The sequence below is a fragment of the Rhinolophus hipposideros genome, assembly GCF_964194185.1.
Source record: "Rhinolophus hipposideros genome assembly, chromosome: 20".
Classification (NCBI taxonomy): Eukaryota; Metazoa; Chordata; class Mammalia; order Chiroptera; family Rhinolophidae; genus Rhinolophus; species Rhinolophus hipposideros.
The window spans coordinates 21,654,107-21,672,177 of record NC_138066.1 but is presented as its reverse complement, the minus strand read 5'-3'; the positions used below and the strand labels follow the sequence as shown (position 1 = coordinate 21,672,177).

General features: G+C 43.6%; 2 protein-coding genes across 14 annotated transcripts in view; one reads left to right on the top strand and one right to left on the bottom strand.

Moving 5' to 3' along the window:
* AP2B1 (adaptor related protein complex 2 subunit beta 1) overlaps positions 1-7,707 on the bottom strand; it is a 112,379-nt gene extending 104,672 nt beyond the window's left edge. For 2 of the 12 annotated variants that reach the window (XM_081027435.1, XM_081027430.1), the window contains exon 1: positions 2,657-2,689. The gene's annotated coding sequence lies outside the window, so the exon portion shown is untranslated. Of the gene's footprint in view, positions 1-1,540; positions 2,932-6,355 lie in introns of those variants that run through there. The other 10 variants (XM_081027433.1, XM_081027429.1, XM_081027439.1 and 7 more) reach the window with 10 other exon arrangements.
* Positions 7,708-7,751: 44 nt separating this feature from the next.
* Positions 7,752-11,334, top strand: PEX12 (peroxisomal biogenesis factor 12). 2 transcript variants are annotated; one of them, XM_081027441.1, is made up of 3 exons: positions 7,752-8,498; positions 8,815-9,368; positions 10,182-11,334. In XM_081027441.1, the coding sequence occupies exons 1-3, from the start codon at positions 8,373-8,375 to the stop codon at positions 10,579-10,581; spliced, it is 1,080 nt and encodes a 359-aa protein (XP_080883567.1). In that variant the 5' UTR covers positions 7,752-8,372; the 3' UTR covers positions 10,582-11,334. The 2 variants fall into 2 exon arrangements, with proteins under 2 accessions (XP_080883567.1, XP_080883568.1); XM_081027442.1 differs by having other exon boundaries at positions 7,768-8,498; positions 8,859-9,368.
* The last annotated feature ends 6,737 nt before the right edge of the window (positions 11,335-18,071 follow it).

Here is an 18,071-nt window from a genome sequence, read left to right as displayed (position 1 = left end):
AAGTAATCTTAGATCCTAAATTAAGAATTCCTGCTCTCAAAGAGAAAGGAAAAACATCACTCTTAGCTTACACTGTTGTAAACACCAGTAATGAAATATCCCTTACCCATTTTGGCAGGGAAACACTATATTTAAGTCAGTTTTGCCTTAAGCCAAAAGAAATTCTAAGAAAACTGAAAACAGTTGAAACAAAAACAAATAGGACTAGGTGGTGGTTGTTCAACTGAATGTATGATATGCCACTGAATTGTTCACTTTAAAATGGTTAATTTTAGGTTATGTGAATTTCAGCTCAAAAAATTACATTTGTATTATTTTTTAAACGAGATACATTTAACCACATGCCAGAGATGAACTTAACCAAGTTCCCCAAAGCATAGGATGGTGAAAACTGTTGCCTGCATTAGAAGCCTAAGAAAAACCAGCCAATATAGAGCCCAAGAAAAAAAAAAATCAAGTATTTGGGGAAGAGTCTCAAAAATCAAACTCCTAAAAAAAAAAATCTATCTATCTATGTATTTCCTTCAGGAGATCCCCAGGAAAAAGGAAAGCCATTTTGGAGTCTGAACTCATACTACCTTTCTACCAGATCAAAGTAGACAAGTCCTTGATGTTCAGAGGGCTTGCAAGGTGGCCTAGGGACATTGTTAAATAACAAAGCTGCCAGTCAAAGCACACAATCACTCTTACTAGCCCCCAGTGTGATGTCACTGCACTTCAGAGAAGGTCTCCCAGTACAGGATTATACATCTAGATTTAACATAACCTAGTTTCTACTAAATATAGATTGTGAAAGTCCCTTGTCTCTTTCTATTTCTTCCTCCTTCCAGTCCCCCTAAAGAGAATAAGGCCAGAAAAACATTAATAGCATCTTAATTTCAAATGGCTCTCTGGGAAATGACAGCTAAATGGGAGTTGGCGAGGCCACTAAATAAATCCTTTCATTTCACTTAAAGTTGAGCTTTAGACAGTCTGGTATTTACATGGAAAAACTGGCCAAAGAGTTAACCAAATTATAAAGCAGAAAGGTCACTCCAGCAATCTTTTATTACAAGGGTGAGAGGCGCTATTCAGCTATTTCAGTGATAATGCAGTAACGATAGCATCTTAAGGTATCATTCAGCTCCTAAGAAATTGCAAAAGACACCTAATTACAGCAGACACACCTGCGATTTCCATTTAAATAAAAGACTACAAAGTAATGCATTAATATTATACAGTAGGAGCTCAAAAGTTTTACATCCAATTTTTAACTGCAATACCAATAAACTCTGGAAAACTTAAACCTAGGGGGGAAAAAGGAGAACACGTCCTGTCTTATTCACTCCTTGTTCAGCTTGCCTCAAACCCGTGCCTAAAACTGGAATATTTCAAAATACGAGCCTGTGTAAGGAAAAAATAAGCGGAAGAACGGAACTTTCTTGAGTCTTAATTCACAGGATGTTAGCTTTATATTACTTTTGCCGCCCGACTTCCAGCGAGGCTGTTTGCAGAACACCCTGTCCCTTGGCTTCCTTAACTGCCTAGCCTGGTAAGGTACCTGCCAACGGTGCTCCCCTCACCCCTAGGCTTCGTCATCACCGGAGCGTGTCCCGCGCCTGCGGTCCAGCTGCGTCTCGTCCCTCCGTCTCGTCCCTCGGCCGCCGTCTATTATTACTCGGTAAGAGTAGCCGGGGGCTAACCAAGCGGGGGATACCGGGTCGGTGATGAACCATTTACCTTGTTCCTCTCGGAGACCACCTTCTTTGTCACGCTGCCTTTTCTAAACTTACTGCGTTTTCTCCACTTTTGTGTAAAAAACAAAAATGTACATGGATCATCACCGTTTGGCATTTTTAAAACACGCTTCCTTTCAAAAGTCCAAGTTTAATGAAGCAGCCGCATTTCATTCAGTGCTTCCCCATCAAACGTACAAGTGAGTTGAGTAAAAGACTGTCCCCCCCAAATAGAAGACCGTTTTGAAAACCAACAGCATAAACACATTCCTTGGATTCAAAGAATTTGGACGTAACAGGAAGTCCCCGTTTCTTTGCCTCTGGCTTCACCTACAGCTTTGCGCAAAAACCAGATCATTCGTGCTACAGCCTAAATCCAGAAAGAAAAAATTCGGGATTCAGATGTACCCGCACTTGCTTCCCCCTCTTCCCACGGGGTCGGCTCCCGAAGCTTTTCTTCCCTTCCCGTCAGGGATTCCCGTTCTCCTCTCTTGGGATTTGCGCCTCCATGCCGAGGTGGCAGAGGGGTCTCTTCACCTCCAATTACAGGAGACGGCGAGGGTTGCCCACGAATGCACTAACCCTTGGGGGAATCCCTCGTCCCCGGGTCTCAACGAAGGCCGCCAAGCAGCGAGGGCTGGCTCTCGCCTCGGCCTCCAGCCTCCACCGGCCACACCCCGGACTCCGGCCTCCCTCACCCCCGACTGCGATCAGACCCACCCTGTCGGTGCGCTCCCCCATCGCCCAGCTCCCAGCGGCCGCACCCGAGGATTCCCGCACCCCGCCACGGCGGTGGACTGCCTTCTCCAACCCTCTTCCTCACAACGGTCACACCCGACGGCTCCCTCCCTACTCAACGGTCACCCTCCTAGGATTTTCTCTCCTCGGCCGGTCTGCAACCCATCCTAGAGTTCCCCCCTCCCCATCAAGGAGGGACACACCCCAAAGTTGGCCAGCTTGAACTCACCGGAGGCAAGGGCGGGGGTGGCGGCAGCAGCCAGAGAGCACTGCCCGACTGGTGTTGTAATGGTTTCCTGCACGTCACGACTCCTTTTCCAGGTCTAAGCCACTGCGCAAAACTTACTTTGCCAGGGACAAAGATGGTGGACAGGAAACGCTGACGTTAGAGAACCGCGCCGCGCGACGTCATCCCCGCGCGCCGGAGAGAACCAAACGTCGGTGCCCTCTGTAGTCTGGGGGATGGATTTTGCTTGGTCTGGAAGAGACCGGACACCCGCGTCTCAGATGATTGTCTAGCCAAAGGGATATATTACACAAGCTGACAGTCTCTGAATTTATGTCCTCGCACAGTTCTCTAAAATCCTTGCGCATGGAGAGGGTGAAATATTCTGTTCCTTTCTTAAAGAAGGAACAGCTGAGCTAACTTCCCAGGCCAGCTCAGGAGGGTGGACAACGGTGATCCACCCCAAGGCTAAGCACGGGCGGTGGGAAGAGGAGAGGGGTGCAAGGAAACAGGTTGGGAGGGTGTCAGATCTGAGTTCAAATCTCCGCCCTGAATGAGGCGGGGAAAGTTACGTAACATCTCCCCAACCTTTACCGATCTGTGAAATGAAGTCTCAAAGGAGGTATCTCTCTTGGGTTTGTGAAGCTCAACGGGGACAAAACACGTCAAGCATGTAATAGGTGTGCTTACGCAGAACTTCCTTTTGGTAACCACAACCTAGACATCTTGGCACCTTCCCCTCAATTTTGCTGTGAACCTAACAACTACTCAAAAATAAAGTTTTGTTTTGTTTTAATGTGGAGAGTGAGAAAGCTTGGGGCAAAAGCTGAAGAAACCAAAATTTCAAAGGGACTGAGAGGAGTAGTCAGAGACGTAGAAGGAAAAGCAAGCAGTTATAATGTTTCAGGAGGCTTTTACAGTTCCATGAAAGTAGGAACTATATAAACGTTCACTCTTCCATCTCTGAGGCCTAGCCTCCCTCCTCAAAATTTGTTGAATGAATAACTGTGTAAGTGACTAGTCAATATCAGTTGCCATAGAGAGAAGGAGGAAGGGCTGAACAGTGTGCAACGATTTAGCAACACAAAGGTCTTTGATGTCATCGCTGAGAACATCAGTAGAGATAGGAAGGCAAAAGCCACACTGCAGAAGTTTGAGGATGAATGAGAGATGCGGAAATGAAGTCAGGAGTAACAAATAACTTCATAAGAAAGTATGGCTGAAAAGAGAAGAGATATAGAATGGTATCTGAGGGAGAGAGTAGCAAGATATATTTTTTAAGTTCTATACTCACACATTTTCTTTAGACTATCCCTTTAGCAATACCATGGGCTCAATTATCTTTCATACATATGACTCTAACATCTCTATCTCTCACCTTGACCTGTTCCCCAAACTTCACCACCAAATTGCTAACCACACTGATGAGTAATTTTATAATTATGGCCCAACCAAATTAAGTAAATCATAAGGGAATGTGGGGGTGATTGAAAACCTGGTTCCAGGTACAACTCCCAGCAGACAGAGGTGGATTTTGTCAAGAAGATGCCTCCAGAAAAAATCTTAACTTTGATTCACATCTATTCCCTATTCAAAAACTTACAACAGCTCCTCATTGCCTGATATCCCCAAAACCTATTCTTCCCCCAGTTTTTCCCATCTTTCTGACTTTTTCTTTAGTTTTCTCATCTACAAAATGGAAAAAATAGTAATACTCAATCATAATATTGTTACAAGGATGAAATGAATCAGTACATGTAAAGCACTTAAAACTATACCTGCACATAGTATTACTATGTAAATATTTGCTATAATTTTGATTGTTTCAATAAATTACACTAAATTGCTCAAGCCAGAATCTTGGGAGTCATTCTTTATTTCTCTGCCTTAACTGCCACATCCAACCCACCTCCCAGTTGTCAATCCTACTTTCAAAATACATCTCAAATTCATCCAATCCCCTCTATTCCATCTCATTAGTGCAAGCCACCATCACTTCTTGCCTGGACTACTAGAAACCTCAACTCTCCTCCCAACCATAATCCTACAGCAACCAGGTTTTTGTTTGCTAAACTTTTTGAAGCATAACAAACATTCAATAAAGTGCACACATTATAAATGTAGAGCTTGATGGATTTTCACAAAGTAAACATAAATACATGACCATTACAGGGTCATCTTAAAAATATAAACCTGATCATGACTCTGGTGTATAAATCCTTCAATGGCTTCCCATTGCACTTGGACTAAAACCCAGGCTCCTTCTCATGGCCTATATAGACCCTGCATGGTTTGACACCTGTCTGTCTCTCTAACATCATTTTATGCCTTTCAGTTACTCCTCATTTCCCCTTTTGCTATATATATTGTAACCCTCAAATACACCAAGTTCTTTCCCATCTAAGGTCCTCCACAATTATTGCTCTTCCTGCCTAATATTCTTTTTCCCCAACTCCTCATATGGCTGGCTCCTTATAATTTGAATTGCAGTTTAATTGCAGTCTCCTCAGAAAGGCACTCCCTGATGACCTAATAATCTAAATTCACCTAGAGCCACATTTCTTTTGGCTTAAGGCAGGAACTGACTTGATACAGTTTTCCTGCCCATATAGGTAAGGGATATTATATTACCGGTGTTAGTTTAGTTGTACCCTCCCAGCCCCCACTGTCACCCCCATCCCAGCCCTCCCAATTTATAAATTATATATTAGTATATTTACTTGTTTGTTTCTCTCTCTCCAATTATACTCTACATTCCATGAGAGCAGATACCATGTCTGTTTTTACTACTACTTTACAGCCAGCACCTAGCACAACGCTTGGCATGTAGGAGGTGCTCAATATTTGTTAAAGAAATGAATGACTGTCCACAGGCAAAGTACTAAAACTAGCATTTAAAATCTTCCATAATGCGTCCAAATGTACTTTTCAACCGTTTCAACGATTCCTGTTTTAGTGGCTCCATGGTTAAAGGAAACTAAATAATTTCCTCCTCATATACACTTCATGCTGCTCCCTTAGCCTGGAAAGCCCTATTACTCCCATGACTTCCCCCAAAAGGACTCACGTTTTGAGGTCCACCTAATTGACAAAACTTTCTCAGTGGACATCTGCTAATGAGATGAAGTACAGGACATACCAGGTTACATCATTATATTAGAAAATAACTGGCAGAGAAAAGCTGAGATAAAATATGAGGTTAGAAATAACGTTATTGTTTGGTTACACAGAGCTTATGTTTAAGCTAGTTTGAACTGCCTTATTTCTCCTAGGTGGTAGTTACCACTTCCACTAAATCCACACATTAACCTATCTGATGGCTCATAATACCCTTTAACGTTATGTGCAATCATTTTTTGTCTTACCATCTATTAAACTATAAACCTGAGGGTGGGATTTGTGATGAGCTGTTTATTTATTGGCTGTAATAATTGACATTTGTTGTTTTTGACAACCTTTCCTTTTTTCCTGTAATGACTTTAGTTTTGGAGTATCCTCAGAGGACTATCTATCAATCAAGGTGTTTTGCCCTCTTCTGGCTAAGAGTGAAACAGAGTGGAGAGGAAATCTGAACCAAGGTAGGTCAACAGGAATTTGAATCATAAGTTTGTGACAGACATTTGTTTAAGTTCATTCATTTCAACAGTGTTGCCTGGATGACACTGCTTATTCTCACCAGAGAGACATCCAGTAGGATTGTGTAGTTCCTGTTCCTTCCGAGCTGGCTCTCCTCATTTGGTTAGTTACTCCGCATACTTTTAACAATTTTTTTTAACTTTAATTTAGCCTGTTTCTGTTGCTTTTAACCAAAGAACAGTAATTGATACAAATGTTTAAATAATGTCCCACTTAGTTTGGTTGATGCTCTTTCTCAACGTCATCTTTTTGCTGTTCACGTGAGAAAAGCCTGTATATGATAGCTAACATGTACCAGGTGCTTTATGGAGATACATTATCTCTAGTCCTTAAACTAGAGGTAAAATCTAAAAGGTGAAAATCTTTGATCAATGTGACTTATCTGGCAGGTACGTTGGTAGAGTAAAAAACACTTTTTAAAACTATAATTAAGGGTAACTTGCAAGATTTTATTTCTCTCCTATTCAAACAACGAAACCTAAACATGGTTTTTGAGGGTTCTCGTTAAGTAAACCAGTTATCTCTATGTTAAAAGGTCCTCTAGGCAGTAAACAATATCTTCTATTTAGGGCTCTTTAGCCCAGGGGTGGGGGAGAAGTTTTGGAGAAGTTGGACTTTAATTCATCCGAATTCGATAAACCGGCATCAGCGATCCCCACGGGGCAAAGTTGCGTACAATGCAAGAAGCACTTTGCAAGGCGCGAGGCAAATTACATTCCCTTTGCTCTACAAGGAAAAGTACCTTCTCCGTGAAGCCGCCCCAGCTCCTGCGAGGCAGCCTCGGTCAGGATCCCTCCGCCTTCGCACTCTATGCACATGGCTAACGTGACACACCTACGTGTAGGAAGACAGGCACCGTTTTCCCCTAGGACGGCACGTGCCCAGAGTTAGGCTTAAATGGAACCAAACCTACGAGGCAGGTAAGCGACCGGCTTGGACGAAACGTAATCGTCCCAAGTTCCGAGGAACCGCAGGAACCTCATTCTAAGCATCTGTCTTTACAACTGACGGCGACAAAGCTAAGGCGTTTATCTCCAGCTACGTGGCTTCAAACCTTTCCCGGAGGCGGCAGAATATAAATTCAGCCCCCCGCGTGCGGCGCGCCCGGGGCCTTCCCTCCCGCGTGCACATCCCGGTTACCCCTCCGTCCCTAACTCGATCGCCCGCGGGCACTCAGGCTCGGCCGCCGCCCCGAGAGCTGGCTCCAAGCGCCAGACGGCGGCCCGCACGCCTGGTCCAAACGACCTCTGCGGAGGTTCAGAGCTGCGGCTTTCCACCGAGACTGCGATGCAACAAAACAGCTAGAAAAAGAAAAAAAAAGTGATACAAACAAGCGGAGAATCCCACTCGAAGGGAATCAGCCACCGAGTGCCCACTTTCCCTGCAGCGGGTGCGGAAACGGAAGTGCTTGTGGGGTCATGGAGATTTCCAGTTCCGGTCTCGGGCCGCGGCGGGGCCTGAGCGCGTCTCCGCCGCGGTCCCCCGGCGCCCGCCGCTTCTATTTCCGGGTGCGGCGTCTGTCACAAAGCTGAGACCTCCCTGCAAACGTGGCGTCGTGGGGCCTTCGCGCCTCGCCTGGGGTCAGCGCGCGAGGACAGGCGCGGGCGGGGACGCTTTGCAGCCAACAGGTGGAGCCAGTCGTTGCGCGCAGGGAGCCTGGTCCCTCAGAGCCGGCTGTCTCTCGAGCCCTCACGGTCGGGGAGTCCCTGATTCGCAGCCCCCAGGACTGCAGCTCCAGAGGACAGTGCTCCTTCGCCCACGCCTGTCCCTCAGTCGTGTCTGCCCTGTGAGGCGCGGCATTTGACAAGTCTCCCCTTCCCCCACACCACTTCCACCCACACCTGCGTGAACTTCGTTCCTACCCTCCTTGAGACCCCTCCCTCCTGCCTCCAGAAAGGGTCTTTTTTCCCCCCCCTCGTTCCCATAAAAATCGGGAGGAGTTTCGGGCATCCTGCAGAAAGGTTAGCTCTGCGACAGCACCCATTTGCTACCCCACACAAGTCCATGCTCACTCGAGAGTGTGTGTGCAAAGTGACACCCAGTGCATCCAGGAAACGATGGCTGAGCACGGGGCTCACCTCACAACCGCTGCCGGGGTGGATGACCAGCCATCCATCTTCGAGGTGGTAGCGCAGGACAGTTTAATGACAGCAGTGAGACCTGCGCTTCAACATGTGGTCAAGGTAAGGCATTACGTAATTCTCTGAGCGGTTTTAGGGACGACTGGGTAAAAATCAGTAACTTCAGTACTCCGTAGCCTAGGTTTGAAATTACCAATTAGCATATGATTCATATGCTACGATTTAACTGTTACTCAATCCCTGTTATGTGGAGAGCCCCGTAATGGATACTTAGCACTTCGGGGAGGATAGGGCAGACCCCCAAAGAAGTGACTTGTTTAATCCCAAAGTGTAGAATTTAGAGGGGGAAAGGAAATGTAAATACATAGCATAGTAGCTGTAAAATGCAATGAATTGCATTTAATTTACTTTGCTTTAGGTTCTTGCAGAATCTAACCCCGCCCACTATGGCTTCTTTTGGAGGTGGTTTGATGAAATCTTTACGCTGCTAGATCTCCTGCTCCAGCAGCATTATCTGTCTAAAACCAGTGCCTCATTTTCTGAAAACTTTTATGGCTTAAAGCGGATGGTAATGGGGGACAGACACAAGCTTCAGAGACTGGCCAGTGCTGGTCTCCCAAAGAAGCAGCTTTGGAAGTCAGTCATGTTCCTGGTTCTTCTTCCCTATCTGAAAGTGAAGCTGGAGAAGCTGGTTTCTAGCCTGAGAGAAGAGGATGAATATTCTATCCATCCCCCTTCTTCCCGCTGGAAACAATTTTACAGAGCGTTCCTGGCTGCCTACCCATTTATTAACATGGCCTGGGAAGGCTGGTTTCTTGTACAACAACTTCGATACATCCTAGGAAAGGCTCAGCATCATTCACCACTTTTAAGTCTGGCTGGAGTTCGGCTAGGTCGGCTTACAGTTCAGGATATACAAGCTCTGGAGCACAAACCAACTGAAGCCAACATGATACAGCGACCAGCCAAGAGGTAAGGCCTTAACATTTCCCCAAAATCTTCGATTAACAAGTTCTGAAATCTTACCCTAATTTTATGAAACTCACTTCCCTCAGTACACTTTGAGGTATTTCATAAAATCATAGAAAAATTGTGTCCATAAAACAAGGATTGCCATCCTGGTAACCTTCCTCATCATAACAACTACATTTTTGTGCACACCTGCTATGTGCCAGGCCCTGTGCCGGGTGTTTGCTTTACTTACGTCGTCATCTCAATCATCATCACAACCCAATGAAAAAAAAATGCATTGGCCCCATTTAACAGTTTAGGAAACTAAACACTAAAAGTGAAGTACCTTGCCAAGGCCACACGGCTAGAAGGATGGCAAAGCTGAGATTCAAGCCAGATCAACACAATTCGCAAAACTGCTCTTAACCACAATGCTATACTGCTTCTAGTGTTTGTGTTCTCCTACAAGTTCAAATATACATTCCACATTACTGCTAAGTTATTTTTAAGTGAGTTGTTTCTTTTTCTCGATATACAATCTTCTAAAAAAAAAGTCTATATAATGTCTCACTAATTTCTTTCTCAAACACAAAACAAACAAAATCCTAGTCATTAAAAACAAAGTTTAGCTCCTATGCTCCTAAAATACTGTTAAGTCAGAAAGAGGGAATTGTTAGAATATAACCTTAAGGAGACACTGCCAATCTAGCAACTATTCAATCCCCAAACTGAATTGGTGATTCTGATGAAAAGTGTAAAAACTACATTTATATTAGTCCCTCTGATTATACCTAAACAGTTTCTCTTTTTGCCTCCTTATTGTTCTCCCAACAGTGTTAGTGAGAAGATAAAGTCAATTCTGAAAAAAGCTGTGGGAGGTGTTGCCTTATCCCTCTCTACTGGCCTTTCCGTGGGTGTATTCTTCCTGCAGTTCCTTGAGTGGTGGTACTCATCTGAAAATCAAGAAACCATCAAATCGTTGACTGCCCTGCCTACTCCACCACCACCTGTACACCTAGACTACAATTCTGATTCTCCTCTGTTACCCAAAATGAAGACTGTGTGTCCGCTGTGTCGTAAAACCAGAGTGAATGATACTGTTCTTGCCACCTCTGGCTATGTGTTTTGTTATCGCTGTGTGTATAATTATGTGAGGAGTCACCAAGCTTGTCCCGTCACAGGTTATCCAACAGAAGTGCAGCATCTAATTAAACTGTACTCCCCTGAGAACTGAAAGCCATTAGCATCCTATCTCGCAACAAAATCATTGCACTATAAGGCCACAGGGCTGGTTTTTAGCATGGTACATAGGTTTGATACTTCTCAACCTTGATTCGTAATTACATGAATTTTAAATAACTACATATTTCTTTAAAAGGATATACCCGTTGATCTTAACCGTCTAGCCCGCTCTCTGGACCCCTCCTTAATAATTGACGTAGCTGGTTAAAGAGAACAGGGATTGACAGGGAACTTGAGGGTCAGTGTAGATGTGGATAAAAGAGGATAATTAGTACAGAACCTTTTCCTTAAAGAACAAAGAGGTATGGAAGCTCTCTGAAAAACCCAGGTTAGACCTCATAAAGTGGGTGGTGAAGGGGAAGTAGGCCTTTTCTTTCCAAAGAAAGTGTTTATCTTCCTGTGAGGACAAGGTTTCATCAGTTTACAAATAATGTGAAAAGTGGGCTTGCTCTTTATAGAAACACTTTCAAATAACAACTCTTTCCATATATTGTGACCCATTTGTTAAGTAACATCTGCTGTAGCTTATCAACTTTTAAAGATTCCTTTATGAGCCATATGTGTCTTTCTTGGGAAACTAAAGGAAAATAGGGATTGAGTGTATATATAGTCTGAAGATTTCATTGTGTAAAGAAAAGCTCTTTCTGCTTGCTGTTAAGAGTTTGCTAAACTGGCATGAATTATTCTATGACTAAAGTTTCTATGAAACAAATTTTAAGAATAAATGTTTTTGGCAAAGAACTGTTCCATGTTGTCACGATTATGTGGTAACTTAAAGATTACTTTTTCATTCAGACCACTTTTGACTTTTTGGGGTATTTTTGTATTAACATTTTGCTAATCCAATACTTGGGGGGAAAATCCTCTACTTCAACAGCCAGAATTCAGCCTTGTGTGAAAAACTTTGTATCAGAAATACTACAGAAACACTTAAGTTGCCTATGTAGAAAAACTTGTGCCACTGGATTTGACAGGTTGGTGAAAAACTATGGGTAGAAAAAATATCATCATGACTAGAAGAGGAAGGATGAAAATAATTTGTAAATGCCTCTGCTGAAATAGGTGTTATCCAATACTGTAACTCATGTTAGCAATTCAAAGCATTCTCTGATAGCACAAAAGTGATAAAACTAAATTATGAAATGGAGTATCCTATGGATTGTAAAAATATTAACACTTTATGTAGGATAAGAAGAGTATAATGGATATTTGCAAAAATTCACGTTAAACAGCAAGGTTTTACCAAAACAAATACCATAGTTCCTTAAACAAACATTTTTAATATAGTAACAAGTCCATAAGGGAACTGAACCAGATTCAGGATTGAAATAACGTAGTACTCCATGAAGATATCAAAGCCCGATTTTTCACCTCAACCTAAGAAGGAAAACATGAAAGTATCAGTAAAATTCAAAACGACATCAAAGAAGCGCTCTTATACATAATACAACAGTATCCAAATGGGCTAGAATGTGCCAGCGTGGACAAACCACAAGCAATCAGCTCAGAGAGAAGATTAAGTGATCACACCCTGGTCAAAGCCAACGCTGAAGCAATGGCAGTACCAGGTCAGACTACACTTCACTCATCATTGCATTTCACCTCCTGGCATGAGCTAAGAGCATTTGCACGAGCTACTGTCACATCCAAAGAAACTTACGTTTACCTATGAAAACAACAAAGGTTTCTTTTCAGAAGGTTCAACGATGGGCTTTCAATAGTTTATCTTCCACCATGTTTTGCTTTAAGCAACTCTGCTGTAAAAAACGCGAATTTGGGGGCTGGCCCGGTGGCTCAGGCGGTTGGAGCTCCTTGCTCCTAACTCCGAAGGCTGCCGGGTTCGATTCCCACATGGGCCAGTAGGCTCTCAACCACAAGGCTGCCAGTTCAACTCCTCAAGTCCCGCAAGGGATGGTGGGCTGCGCTCCCTGCGACTACCAATAGGCAACTGGACCTGGAGCTGAGCTGCATCCCCCACACCTGGGACTAAAAGGACAACTTGACTTGGAAGAGTCCTGGAAGTACACACTATTCCCCAATAAATTCCTGTTTTACTTCCCCCCAAAACAAAACAAAAAAACGCAAATTTGAACAAGCTTTTTTTGGGGGAGGAGGCTCTTTTGTTTTTCAAACCCGAGGAAGAGCAGTTTAGGTATTTACAGTTCAAAAACTTTTTTTCTGATGAGCCCAAACACCATGCATGATAAAATCTCAGGGATGTCTGTGAAGGTATTTATCGTCTAGTTCTAAGGCTTTAGAAACGATTTTCTACTCATTTCCTTTATAAGTAAACTCCAGTTCATTTAATATACAATTTGATTTACAATTCTGCTGCCAGCAAAGTATAGTCTTAAAATTTTTATACCAGAATCTCCTAAGAGTCCAAGACCCAGCGAGGCTATGATGTGCCAAAGGTCCACAGCAAATTAACAGCAGAGCTGGAAAGTGAACTGAGGTCTGATGACCAGATTTATATTTTTCCACCACCAGCTAAATATCAGGTTTAATTTCATTTTTCTCCAGACCATGAGCAAGATAAAGGAAGCAATTAAAAGCCTGGGTAATTCACAACCTGAATAATCAATGTCTGAATGAGAAAGCTGACTGCATTTCATTTATTCTAAATGACACCTTCTGGTGGCATACTATGGCTGATGTGGGAAAGTACGAGGATCACAAACAATGTCACCCTCTCCAGCCTTTCAGCATGGTGTTGTCAGGATCTAAAAATTCTGGAGACACCCTATGCTTCCTTCAGCCATCCATAAATGTCAACAGATTCGTACTCCATGAAAACTGACAGCTGGTGATCTGTGTTTGTCATTCAGCAACTAAGCTCCATAAAGAGAGGGAAACTAATAAAGCGCCTGTTTTACAGGGGCGATGCTCGAGCTTTTAGCTCATCATTCTCCACAGGTGAAATAAGTACACGTTAAAACGAGGAAACAAATTTATGTGAATAAATGTCTCTAAAAGCATGAAACTCGTGAGCAGAGCTCCAGTGTGCTCCAGCCATACACAGCAAGCACACTCCTTGTTCTCGTCCTCAGTACACTTTGCTCCCTAGCTGGAGCGCCTTCCCTACTCCTCAAGAACCAGGGCTGTCTTACCATTACACTCAGAAAGGTGACTGATACATAGCAAGCTCAAGAAATGGGGGTTTAATTTAGTCACCGCGCGACCCTCCCTGCGAAACCCTAAGCTCCTCGCTAACAAAAGCATCCGCACACTTTGCAAAGCCGACTCATCACCTCCATAGGGACCCTACCTCAAGCATCTCTAAGCCCTCCTTCCCCCAGCTTCTACCTCGTGGCGCTCTGCACAGCGCCCAGCGCGGGCCAACCAATGCTTATACACAGTAGACCCCCAAAAACAATACGGTCCAACCCCTACCAACGTCAGGAAAGACAGAGAAGCCGTCCTGACGGGGACACACGAGTAAGGCCTGAGCGGGACTCACACCAAAGACCCCGGCAGGAGGCCTGAGGACTCTTTCCGAACCCCTACGACTCCTACGCGCTAGACTCTCAGGAGGCCTGCCCGGGCCTGCGGAAGCAGCGGGCCGCCGGTGACCGGCCTGTCCATCCCGCACGTGACCTACTTCCCGCTTCCTACCTGCCTCCTCCTCGCGACCCCGCGAGCTCCCACAGCCCAGCGCGGCCTTCGCCCGACACCAATCCCGCGGCGGCCAGGCGGTCACGTGGGCCACAGCCTAGAGGCGGGGCTGGTGGGAGGAGTAGCCAATCGGAGGGCGAGGCGAACATCGGGATGGAGCGGGCGGGGGATGGAAGCGCCTTTTCCATCGGTGCTTCGCTCTCGGGGATCGGAGTTAGGCCTCTTGTTTTCCAAGCTCTGAGCAGTTCCCGCTCGCCCTGGGACCTCGGGACGACTGTTATGCCCAGTGGTTATGCCAGTGCCTTTTTTTCACAACTGGGGAAGGGCGTCTGAGGCAGTTGTACCCTGGGTTTCCAGGAAGAGCTGTAGAGGGATCCAACAGTGTTTATTGCGCTTGTCCGGATTTCTGCGAGGGCGAGGGGGTTGTGAATGACTTAGATGAAATGTGTCACTCTGTCCAGGGTGAACTTATTGGGCGCTCCAGCGCGTGGACGCTCCCTAAGTAAACAAGAGGTGCCACAAGAAAAGTGCAGCTAAATATCAAAGAAGTGCGCAGGAGAGCAGGAAAGCTTCCTGGGAGAGGTGGCATTTGATCTGTGTTTTTTTTTTTTTTTAATTTATTTATTGGGGTGACAATTGTTAATGAAATTACATAATTTCAGGTGTACAATTCTGTATTACATCATCTATAAATCCCATTGTGTGATCACCACCCAGAGTCAGTTCTCCTTCCATCACCATATATTTGATCCCCCTTACCCTCATCTCCCACCGCCCACCCCCTTACCCTCTGGTAACCACTAAACTATTGTCTGTGTCTATGAGTTTTTGTTTCTCATTTGTTTGTCTTGTTCTTTTGTTGTTTTTGGTTTATATACCACATATCAGTGAAATCATAGGGTTCTCTGCTTTTTCTGTCTGACTTGTTTCACTTAGCATTATACTCTCAAGATCCATCCATGTTGTCACAAATGCTCCTATATCATCTTTCCTTAACGCCGAATAGTATTCCATTGTGTATATGTACCACAACTTCTTTATCCATTCATCTATTGAAGGACATTTTGGTTATTTCCATGTCTTGGCCACTGTACATAAAGCTGCAATGAACATTGGAGCACACGTGTCTTTATGTATAAATGTTTTCAGATTTTTTGGGTAGATACCCAGGAGAGGGATTGCTGGGTCATATGGTAATTCTATTCATAATTTTTTGAGGAAGCTCCACACTGCCTTCCATAGTGGCTGCACCAATCTGCATTCCCACCAACAGTGTATGAGGGTTCCTAAAATTCTTAATGAATAAATACATCTTAAATAAATTGGGGGCTTTAGTTCTTAGCCAATTGTCAACAGAATAGTCAGATCACTTTCCCAAGATCTAGGAAAAAGCACTGTCCCAGGGAGTGACTGCAAATTACTTTGTATCATGGACACTTGCTTTGAGGCATCAGAACCAAGATGTGAAATCCTCCCTGGTGTGAGAACCTAACTATTCATAGCCAGGGGACTTAACTAAGGAACTTTGAAGAAGAAAGAGAAACTCTCCTTGCTCATCTTTCACATTATCCCTCCTTCTCTGGATTTGGTCCCTTTTAGTGAGTACGCTGAAGAAAAATAAACATGAAGTAACAATGTGTTTCCTGGTTCTCCTGCCCCAATAATGTTCTTCCTGTTGACCAGGAAGAAAAGAAGGAGATACTTAGGTAGAATTTCTGATTTTGAGGACTCCAACACTATCCAGAATCTCGAACCTGAAAGGCAGTGGAAGCAGTAGGAACATTTGTATTAGACAGACTTGGCTTTAAACCCCAGCTCTTCCACTTACCAGTCGTGTAATCTCAGTTTCTGTGTAGTGTGGAAAGCTCCCAGCTTGGTCCCTCGTACTCAAATGCACATGTCCAGTAAATGATGATCATTTCTGTCTTTCTGAAAGTAAGTAATATCAGAGGGATTTCAATGTGAGCATGAGGCTGGGAGTTAAGGTAGGTAGAACTAAAAGGGAAACTTAATTTGGAAGTGAAGTAAATGAACATAAGTTAAAGTGGAAGCCAAGGGCAAGCTTTCGGAGTTCATGGTATCACTGTGCTGATCATACTTCACAGTATCTGTTTTGCCTCCTATCCTGGAATCTCTATTCAGCCAACATGTACAAAAGGTAATGCTAGCAAAGCAGAACTTTGTAGGAATAGTAACCTCAGTTAATTAAAGAAAAAAAAAAACAACTGGGGCTGTCCAGAAACCTATTTAATAATGTCATTTTATCATAAACAAATTGAAGTAGAAACACAGAATTGTTTGATGGTTTAATTTAGAGGGAGACAAGTGTATTAGTTTCCTGTGGCTACTATAATAAATTATTATACCACAAACGTCGTTGCTTAAAATAACAGAAATTTATTTTCCCACAGCTAGAAGTTTGACATCAGTTTTATTGGGCGGAAATCAAGGTGTCAGCAGGGCTGTGCTCCCCCAGGGACGAGGGGCCTAGGGGAGAATCCAGTCCTGCCTCTTTCAACTTCCGGTGGCTTCCTTTACTTGTGGCCACATCACTTTGATCTGCCTGTATAGGTCACATGGTCTCTGTCTTTGTGTATATCAAATCTCTTTCTGCCTCTCTTTTATGAGAACTCTTGTAATTAGATTTAGGGCCCACCCAGATAATCCAGGAGAATCTCCCCATCCCAAGATTCTTACTTTATCACATCTGCAAAGACTACTTTTCCTTATATGGTAACATTTACAGGTTCCTAAAAATAATAACTAGTGGCCATTATTCAGCCTACTACAAAAAACGTTATCCAGTTTAACCAGCATTGCCAAGTGAGATAACTGTCTCTCACCTGTTTATTTTTTCACTTGCTTTTTTTATTTTAAAAACAATTCATGTTCACTGTAGATCATTTAGAAAACATAGAAGTTTATTTAAAAAAAAAAAGAGGAAAAGAAATTAAATGAAAACCACCCGAAATCCTATCACCCAGAAATAGCCAGTGCCTCATCAATGAGCATTTTTCTAGGCTGGGTCTTGTGCCCAACAAAAAGGAAAAAGGAACAAAAGTAATCAGAATGGAACAAGTAACTTGGAAAGTAATGAAATAGGTTAATATTTCTCATAATGGATATGTACAGGGCAGCATGATTTAAAATGAATGTAAAGTTTTAAAATGAAATTAACCAGGACAGGAGATGCTTGTGTGCTATACGGAAATGACACTCAGTCCCCTAGAAGTATGAAGTTTAGTTTTGGCCCCTCACTTGAAAACTTCTGAATTGTCCAATTACTGCCTCATTCACTCCCAGAAGTCAGACGCTGGCCTGCTAATCTGCCCTGTCATAGGCTTTTTTTGAGTCCTTATCAGCCTTCCTCAGGGGGTCAATGTTATGAAGACTGGGGGAGTCTGGCAGAGTTCCTGCTCCTCCCAGGCTGATATCAAAGGGCACCAGGGACTGTGACAGAAAGCAAGCATTCAGACCAAAGCCAGATGTGGAATTGAAACAGCAAGAGGAGAAGAGCATCAGGTAAAAAAAAAAAACCAAAAACAAACTTTTTTTAAATTAAAAAATTTTATCCATCGCATCATAGGTGCAATTTGTGTCTGACAGCATGAAGGGCTTGGTAAAATGGTAGCTAAGGGGAAACTTGTAAAGGAGAAATTTAGGAAGAGTGAAAAGGATGTTCACAGGGAGCTAGAATCTCAGAAAATGTATTTATCACAGTTGTTATCAACATCCAACTAACATCAACGAGACTTGGGAGTCGAAAGAGTACAGGTCTGCTAGTTCAAAAGCAATTAGATTTGTTCTGTGAGTCCCAGCAGGTGCAAATTATAGTGAGACAAATTACAGTTAAAAATAAAGAAGCCA